We start from the raw sequence: 9781 nt of genomic DNA, 5'->3' as shown, positions 1-9781 counted from the left end.
GGAAGTATATTAAGCAAAGGAACATAATGAAATAGAAAACTTAATGCTTCTCTGGTAAACTACATTTTAAAAATTAAAGAATTGGTAGCAAAATATGATAAACGCTCAAAACCGAAAAAATAATTAGATATCCTGATGATCAGTACAATTGTATTGTAGCTTCTATATTCCAAACCCATATGCTGTGAGTATGATAAATAGAATTCTACACTATTAAATAATACACAAAAAGGTAAAGTAAAATTATTCATGAAAACAACCTAAAGGTCAAAGAATTATTAGCACTGATAATAATAATATTGAAATTGTAAGTTTATTAATATATATATATATATATATATATATATATATATATATATATATATATATATATATATATATATATATATATATATATATATATATATATATATATATATATGTTTTATTTGTGCTGATAAATAAAGGGAGACTAGTATAGATCTATTTCAAGCTATTTAGCTCTCATCAGCTAGCCATACCCTTACTGGGATTCGAACCTGTGCTGTATTGCATCTTAGGCAAACGTCTTAGCCCTTGTGCCACAGGTCTCCTCCTTATCAGCTGAAGCCAGGGAAGAAGGTATATATTTAGAGTCACAACCCCTGGTAAGCCCCAATTATGGGAGGAAGCTAATTGCTTCCATCATCTGTCAATCGGCTCGTCACAAGAGTCCATCACGACAGAAACCCAATATTTTTACTGTTGCCTTTGTTATATTTGTGTTTTATTTGTGCTGATAAATAAATATATAAACTTTAAATATATACCTTTCACCCTGGCTTGGCTGATAAGGAGTTGAGCTCTGTAGCTCAATGGTTAACACATCTGCCTAAGAGGCAATAGAGCACAGGTTCGATTCCCAGCAAGGGTATGGCTAGCTGATGAGAGCTAAATAGCTTGAAATAGATCTATACTAATCTCCCTTTATTTATTTATCAGCACAAATATAACAAATGTAACAAAAAGGCAACAGTAAAAAATATTGTGTTTCTGTCTGGATGGTCTCTTGTGACGAGCCGAAGGACAGAGAATGGAAGTGTGATCTTCCTCCCATATTTGGGCATACCAGGGGTTGTGACTTTATATATATATATATATCCAAAAATCCAGCACCAATGGAACATTAGAACTAATTAAATAAATTGGAATATTGGCTTTATCAGCAACACATTCATTGTTTAAACTAACCATTCACACAATCTGACTTAACAACAGCTTTGTTACAGTAGGAAGTCACCTAGACCAGATTAATTAAGTAATACCGTCTATAAAGAAATATCTAGAGTTAGGATAGTTAGGAAATACATTGTCATTCTTATAAACCTATGCACACACACACAGACACACACACTAATGCCAGTTATAAAAGTTTTGCATACCGAAAGAATCAAGCTAGACTCACCACAAAAAAAGTGATAGGTTTGCTTACTGTTCTGAACATTGAACTTTCTAAGGATAAGCATGGAAAGAGGTTTCCACTCTATAGGTTCATTCTTAACCAAGATCAAGTTTGATGGGAGTTTTATACATTCTGGGCCTTCTTTGCCTATCCCTTCCTAGTCTTCCATGAGACAGTACAGTATAGGAAGGGAATTTCCTTCCTAGCTTTCCTTAAAAAAAAAAAAGAACAGCTAAAAGTAACAAACCTAGCAGAGATGGCTAAAATATCAGCATATCTCAAGGACCACTCCAACGAGAGATATAAACTGGAGTGGAGAAGATGGATTGACTATACTCAAAATAAATATGGGACTAAGAAATTCCAGATAGTTTATGACTGAAGAAACAAGGAATGATATAATCTGTTTAGAGTTAGCCTAGCAAAGAGGAGTTAAAGCTCAAAGGAAAGATGATATTAACTTTTTTTTAAAGTTTATCTTAGAATATCTTTGTTAAAGATTTATACCCTGTATTTGTTCTGGGAAGTGGGGGGGGGGAGGTTGGGGGGGTTCGGGGGGGGAGAGCAGGGGGTGGAGGTAAATATTTGCAAAAGTTTTTTTTCTAAAAAATTTCAATAATTAAAAAAAAGAACAGCAACCTTTCTACCTATTGCAATAGTGATACTGGCATGGAAACTGTACTTAAGAGAGAACATTGCTATTTCCTAAGCCTTGGCTTCCAGGAGGCGGGTAAAGGATTCTGCCAGGGAGAGAGCAACGCTTCCTAGGGCTCCACTCCACCTCCAGGATCCGCCTTTCCCAACTTACTTACAGTTTCCCATTGTAGTAACTTTACTTGGTCCTCTTGGGGCTTACTTACAGTTTCCCATTGTAGTAACTTTACTTGGTCTTCCATTGTAGTAACTTTACTTGGTCTTCTGGGGGCTTACTTACAGTTTCCCATTGTAGTAACTTCACTTGGTCCTCTTGGGGCTTACTTACAGTTTCCCATTGTAGTAACTTTACTTGGTCTTCCATTGTAGTAACTTTACTTGGTCTTCTTGGGGCTTACTTATAGTTTCACATTGTAGTAACTTTACTTGGTTCTCTTGGGGCTTACTTACAGTTTCCCATTGTAGTAACTTTACTTGGTCTTCCATTGTAGTAACTTCACTTGGTCTTCTTGGGGCTTACTTATAGTTTCCCATTGTAGTAACTTCACTTGGTCTTCCATTGTAGTAACTTTACTTGGTCTTCTTGGGGCTTACTTATAGTTTCCCATTGTAGTAACTTCACTTGGTCCTCTTGGGGCTTACTTACAGTTTCCCATTGTAGTAACTTTACTTGGTCTTCCATTGTAGTAACTTTACTTGGTCTTCTTGGGGCTTACTTATAGTTTCCCATTGTAGTAACTTTACTTGGTCCTCTTGGGGCTTACTTACAGTTTCCCATTGTAGTAACTTTACTTGGTCTTCCATTGTAGTAACTTTACTTGGTCTTCTTGGGGCTTACTTATAGTTTCCCATTGTAGTAACTTTACTTGGTCTTCCATTGTAGTAACTTTACTTGGTCTTCTTGGGGCTTACTTACAGTTTCCCAAGTTCCTATCCAGCTCGGTCTCTACGAAGCTGCTGCTATCCAAGGCCAAAGGGAAGAGTGTCCAGCTGACCCCCCAAATCCAAATAAAATAAAATAAAATCCTTTATACCAGGGAGAATCCGACCTCTAACAGGGCTCAGGTTGGCACACTTACAACTCACACGTCAGAGTTACAAGAGGTAGCTGTGAATGCGGAAATCCTAGAGATAGGGAAAGAGGAAAGTTGCAAAAGGGTTGCTTTGTGGGGTTGCTTTAGAACAGGGCTCTCCAAACTTGGGAACTTTTAAGACTTGTGGACTTCAACTCTCAGAATTCCCCCAGCTGGCTGGGGGAATTCTGGGAGCTGAAGTCCACAAGTCTTTAAGAGTTCCCAAGTTTGGAGACCCTTCCTTTAGAAGGAATACTCACCCTGTTCTATAAAATCAAATTAAAATTAAAAATAAAAATAAAAACTGACTTTTATTTCTCTTGGGGGGGGGGGAATAGAAGTCGCGCCAATTAAAAGGAAACCCTAAAACCCGGTATTTTAAACACTCCAAACCTGGAGTAAACAGTATATATTGTTCCAGCAATTTGCAGGAAAGCTTTTTTTTAAATCTAAAAAAACCCACGTTGTTGCAAAGATCAAGGATTCCAGTAAACGCTATTTACAATTACTATTTAATAGTGGGTTTCAATGCAATTCTCTTCCTGTCCCAAGAAAACGAGATTTCGTGCATTGGGACCGTTGCAATTTGCAGGAAAGCTTTTTTTTAAATTTAAAAAAAAACACGTTGTAGTAAACGCTATTTACTATTACTATTTAATCGTGGGTTTCAATGCAATTCTCTTCCTGTCCAAAGGAAAACGAGATTTCGTGCATTTGGACCGTTGCAATTTGCAGGAAAGCTTTTTATATATATTAAAAAATTTAAAAAAAAAAACTTTCCTGCAAATTGCAGGGGTCCAAATGCACGAAATCTCGTTTTCCTTTCGATATATATAAAACACGTTGTTGCAAAGATCAAGGATCCCAGCCTGATTTATACCTGGCGGTGTCCGTGGTGCACACACTGCAGACACACACTTTTCTGCTTCCTGCTCTGGGCTATTCTCGTGGCTGGTTTTTGTGTGTGTGTGTGTGTGTGGTTGTTGTGTTTTTTAAGTACATAGTAAACTCTCCCTTGATAATTCAAAGCGAACTCGGAAGTGAAGCTCTGCTACGTATAAGCTCTGTCTACCCTCGGCAGTCTATGGAGAACACGGAAGCAAAAGCGATTCCGCAAAACGCCCCTGCGATCCTTTCTGCTCTCGCCCCACCAAACCGGACTTCTTACTGCAATAAAAGGTAATATTACAGATGCTCCGCTTAAGCTGCGCTTTCCGTTCCGGTCGCGCTTTAAGGGAGTGTGAGTAATTCGGGGGTCTCAGAACACAGCCCCCCCACCCCACCCGCCCACCCCGGTGGATTCTTTGCAAGTTTCCTGCCCCTTTTGCGCCTAATGGGAGGTTTGCAAACGAGAGCGAGCAATTCAGATCTTGAGTTTTGAGGTTCCCCCTTCGTTCCTTTTCCCAGGCAGTCCTTACAACGAGGTCCTCGGCTTCAGTAAAACGCAGTTTACTTAATAGTAACTTGACTTGGTCCTCTTGGGGCTTACAGTTTCCCACTGTAGTAACTTTACTTGGTCCTCTTGGGGCTTACTTACAGTTTCCCATTGTAGTAACTTTACTTGGGGCTTACTTACAGTTTCCCATTGTAGTAACTTTACTTGGTCCTCTTGGGGCTTACTTACAGTTTCCCATTGTAGTAACTTTACTTGGTCCTCTTAGGGCTTACTTACAGTTTCCCATTGTAGTAACTTTACTTGGTCCTCTTGGGACTTACTTACAGTTTCCCATTGTAGTAACTTTACTTGGTCCTCTTAGGGCTTACTTGCAGTTTCCCATTGTGGTAACTTTACTTGGTCTTCTTGGGGCTTACTTACAGTTTCCCATTGTGGTAACTTTACTTGGTCCTCTTGGGGCTTACTTACAGTTTCCCATTGTAGTAACGTTACTTGGTCCTCTTGGGGCTTACTTGCAGTTTCCCATTGTAGTAACTTTACTTGGTCCTCTTGGGGCTTACTTACAGTTTCCCATTATAGTAACTTTACTTGGGGCTTACTTACAGTTTCCCATTGTAGTAACTTTACTTGGTCTTCTTGGGGCTTACTTACAGTTTCCCATTATAGTAACTTTACTTGGTCTTGGGGCTTACTTACAGTTTCCCATTGTAGTAACTTTACTTGATCCTCTTGGGGCTTACTTACAGTTTCCCATTGTAGTAACTTTATTTGGTCTTCTTGGGGCTTACTTACAGTTTCCCATTGTAGTAACTTTACTTGGTCCTCTTGGGGCTTACTTACAGTTTCCCATTATAGTAACTTTACTTGGGGCTTACTTACAGTTTCCCATTGTAGTAACGTTACTTGGTCTTCTTGGGGCTTACTTACAGTTTCCCATTATAGTAACTTTACTTGGTCTTGGGGCTTACTTACAGTTTCCCATTGTAGTAACTTTACTTGGTCCTCTTGGGGCTTACTTACAGTTTCCCATTATAGTAACTTTACTTGGGGCTTACTTACAGTTTCCCATTGTAGTAACTTTACTTGGTCTTCTTGGTGCTTACTTACAGTTTCCCATTATAGTAACTTTACTTGGGGCTTACTTACAGTTTCCCATTGTAGTAACTTTACTTGGTCTTCTTGGGGCTTACTTACAGTTTCCCATTATAGTAACTTTACTTGGTCTTGGGGCTTACTTACAGTTTCCCAGCCCTGTTAATTCCCTGTATGCATTATTGTGTCTATTATATATGATGTGACTGGCTGGTTTTCTACTTCTTGTAAGCTACTTAAGATCCTGTGTTTTTGCCGATCTTCTCCTATTAGTCATTGGGCCAACCCTCTTAGAGATGAGCACAGAGAAAGATGAATTGTTACGCAAGGTAGTTGATGATGAAAAAGTGGCTGTGATAGAAGATGAGAATAAACCAACGAAGCAGAAATCTCACCCCGAGAGTCGGGTTTATGCTGGTCCCCACAGTACCATGGTGACAGAGGATACTAAGCGGTTTAAGTCGAGTAGCGTCCAGGTACCATCCATCCAAGAAAGGTAAGCTCCATCGTCAACTAAACGAAGTAGTACCTTTAAAGAACAAGCTCTGGTTGTATTATTTATTTATTTATTTATTTATTTATTTATTTATTTATTTATTTATTTATTTATTTATTTATTATTTATTTATTTATTTATTTATTATTTATTTATTTATTTATTTATTATTTATTTATTTATTATTTATTTATTATTTATTTATTTATTTATTTATTTATTTATTTATTATTTATTTATTATTTATTATTTATTTATTTATTTATTTATTATTTATTTATTTATTATTTATTTATTTATTATTTATTTATTTATTATTTATTTTTTATTTATTTATTTATTTATTTATTTATTTATTATTATTTATTTATTATTTATTTATTTATTTATTTATTTATTTATTTATTTATTTATTTATTTATTTATTTATTTATTTATTTATTTATTTATTTGTCTTGTATGCCGCCCACTCCCGGAGGACTCCGGGCGGCTCACAAAAGACAAGGGAAAGGGGGAAAACGAGACAGAGACAACATATTAAAAACAAAACCAACATTCACAATTTACCAAAATTGTATTGCCAAAAAAATCACCATATTTTGGTTTGGGAGGAAATGTACATTAAGTGATCATGACCACTTAAAACAAAACACCCCCCCCCCACCAAGATTTATGGGAAGGGATACTTTTTGCTGTTTCTTCTATCAGATTCTCTTCTCATTTCAGGTCTGAATGGTTTAAACAAGCTTAGCTACTGAATTCTTTGGATATTTGTAGAATGGCAGCTGAGAGTCCACCTTGGGCTAATCCCTGCCTCTCAACTAGATTTAGATTTAGATTTGTTTTATTTATATGCCGCCCTTTTCCGGGAGGGACTCAGGGCGTCGAACAACTCAAAGGGGGGAAAGGGAACATAAAACACAATACAAGTAGTTAAAATAGCCAAGAATCACACAGCCACACAGGTCGAGAGGGGAGGGGAACTCATCAACCCCAGGCCTGCCGGCACAGCCAGGTTTTGATGGCTTTCCGGAAGGCCTGGAGAGAGGTGAGGGTCCGAATCTCCACGGGGAGCTCGTTTCAGAGGGCCGGAGCTGCCACAGAGAAGGCCCTCCCCCGGGTAGTAGCCAGATGGCATTGGCTGGTGGACGGAACCCGGAGGAGGCCGACCCTGTGTGATCTAATGGGTCTTTGGGAGGTAATTGGCAGCAGGCGGTCTCTCAAGTAGCCAGGTCCAATACCATGAAGGGCTTTATAAGTTACGACTAGCACTTTGAAGCGAATCCGGAGACCGATCGGTAGCCAGTGCAGCTCGCGGAGGATAGGTGTAACGTGGGTGTACCAAGGTGCACCCACAATCGCTCGCGCGGCTGCATTCTGGACGAGTTGAAGTCTCCGAATACTCTTCAAGGGCTGCCCCATGTAGAGCGCTTACTAACAGGCTTACAGGCTTACAGGGTTGTTGTTATGGGTAAAATAGGGCTTTGAAGGATTAGGTATGTTCGCCACCTTGAATTGATGTGTTAGATAGGCAGGATAAAGCTTTAATAGCAGTATTAAATATTGCTCAGTAATTGCCCTCCCATAAACACATTTGCATTTTTTGGCATAATCATCATGGATTTTGTAAAATGCCATAGGATTTCCAATTCATCATAAAGTGTCTACTTTATTATTCTGCATAAGTGAAGGAAAGAGGGAAATATATGTGGAAAACAAACTTTTGTAATATTTTTTTCCATGGCAGAGTTAGCTTATTGTTATTGTCTTGTTCTTTTTCTTATTGCTTCCTTCAATCTAGTCCTGTCCAGATGTTTTAGACTACAGCAGTGGTAGTCAAACCTGGTCCCTACCGCCCACTAGTGGGCGTTCCAAATTTCATGGTGGGCGGTAGGAGTTTGCTGTAAATCTGCTTTATAAATTTTATAAAGTAAAGTTACTTCCCTACTTTATAAATCACCATTAATATGGAACTACGTGGGCGGTTATAAAATTTTACTACTAACAGAGATACAAAAGTGGGCGGTAGGTATAAAAAGGTTGACTACCCCTGGACTACAGTTTGCAGAATTTCTAACCAACATATCATGACTGAACCAGCTGAGAATTTATTTATTTAAATTAGACTTATATACCGCTTCATAGGGCTTTCAGCCCTCTCTAAGCGGTTTACAGAGTCAGCATATCGCCCCCACAGTCTGGGTTCTCATTTCACCCACCTCAGAAGGATGGAAGGCTGAGTCGACCTTGAGCCGGTGAGATTAGAACAGCTGAACTGCAGATAACAGTCAGCTGAAGTGGCCTGCAGTACTGCACCCTAACCACTGCGCCACCTCGGCATTGGGGAGTAGCAGTTTAATATAACCTAAGGACAATATGTTGGAGAAAGCTGCTTTCCTTATTCAGAAATATGAATGGCTGATAAAATATGGCACTGGTTTTAAAGTTAAAACTCATAAAAAACAAGATTAATTTTCCAAATCTTGAATGGCATCTTAGATATCCATCAATAGACTGAATTTTTTCCTAGTTTGTTCCTTGTTCCTAGGCCAATAAAGTTATATTCAGTTGCAATTAACTTTTAGTTTCCCCATTTTTGTTACAATAATCATGTGAAGAGTAAACATCATATAACTTTCAAAATGATAAACTTTCCTGTGCTGGAATATTTTCTAGCCGTATCTCTGTCTCTACTTTTAGTCATTTCTGGCAATGCAATGGATGTTGATTGATTAAGCCTACGGCACCGTTCACCGACAAAAGGGCGCCCGAGAAAAGCGCGCCCAACTAAACCGCGGTGACAAAACCGCGAGTTCTAAACCGCGCTGACGAATGAGCGCTGAAGCGCGCCGACAACAGCGCACCGACAGAAGCGCGCTCTAAACCTAACCCTTACCTTAACTTAAATCGCGCTTCTGTCAGCGCGCTGTCGGCGCGTTGATGACGTCGCGGTTTTAGCGATGCAGTTTTGCCGGCGCGCTTTTGTCGTGTGCGCATTTGTCGGGTCACACTACGGCACGGAACTAGCCACAAGTGACAAACTGAGAAGCATCTGGCCATCTTCATCCTGGGGGATTTGGTTGGTCAGGTCTGGCCAATCACCTCCCCTCAGAGGCCTAACACTTGCCTTAAATTTAATTGTGTAAGTAATGCAGCACATACCTATATATATGCCTGTTTTTCTCATAGCCCTGGAATGACACAGCCAAAGGCAAGGAAGGCATCGGGGCCTCCGGTTATCCCCGAAGAGAAACGGAGAAAAGGGATTTTTAGTCTATCGTTTTCTAAAGGCAAAAAAGAAAAAGGCCCTCCTTGCGATAAAATGACAAGCACGAGCATCAGCCACAAATTAATTGCCAATGAAGATAGCGCGTATCACTTGCAGAGGGCTCAAGCCGATGCCTTGAAATCATCTGCAGTCCATCAAGAGAATTCTCTCAAAAGGAAAGAACTACCTGCATCCATCGTCCCTTGCCCAATGGAGTTTTCTGCAGACTTGTGAGTCCCTGCCATCAGTTTTGTTGTGAATGTATATTTCAAAGTTTGTGGCTTAGTTAGTAGAGGTTTTCTAGGTGTTTAATATATGCATGGAGTATTCTGGTGGCTTATATGATGGTAGGATCAAAATGTTGCCTGTCTGCGGGCTGTTG

At 39.2% G+C, this 9781-nt stretch overlaps 1 protein-coding gene across 1 annotated transcript in view; it reads left to right on the top strand.

The window, feature by feature from the left end:
• The first annotated feature begins 4234 nt into the window (after positions 1 to 4234).
• Positions 4235 to 9781, top strand: part of OTULIN (OTU deubiquitinase with linear linkage specificity) — a 29482-nt gene continuing 23935 nt past the window's right edge. Inside the window, exons 1-3 of the mRNA XM_087721982.1 lie at positions 4235 to 4326; positions 5909 to 6131; positions 9321 to 9629. Coding sequence (XP_087578108.1) covers positions 5932 to 6131; positions 9321 to 9629 — 509 coding nt within the window. The 5' untranslated portion in view covers positions 4235 to 4326; positions 5909 to 5931. The remainder of the gene's footprint in view (positions 4327 to 5908; positions 6132 to 9320; positions 9630 to 9781) is intronic.

Source organism: Thamnophis sirtalis, unplaced genomic scaffold (assembly GCF_051295495.1).
Source record: "Thamnophis sirtalis isolate CommonGarterSnake01/CBP01778 unplaced genomic scaffold, rThaSir2_p1.2 scaffold_8, whole genome shotgun sequence".
NCBI lineage: Eukaryota > Metazoa > Chordata > Lepidosauria > Squamata > Natricidae > Thamnophis > Thamnophis sirtalis.
Note: the sequence above shows the minus strand (reverse complement) of the source record. Positions and strands in the feature narration are given on the sequence as shown.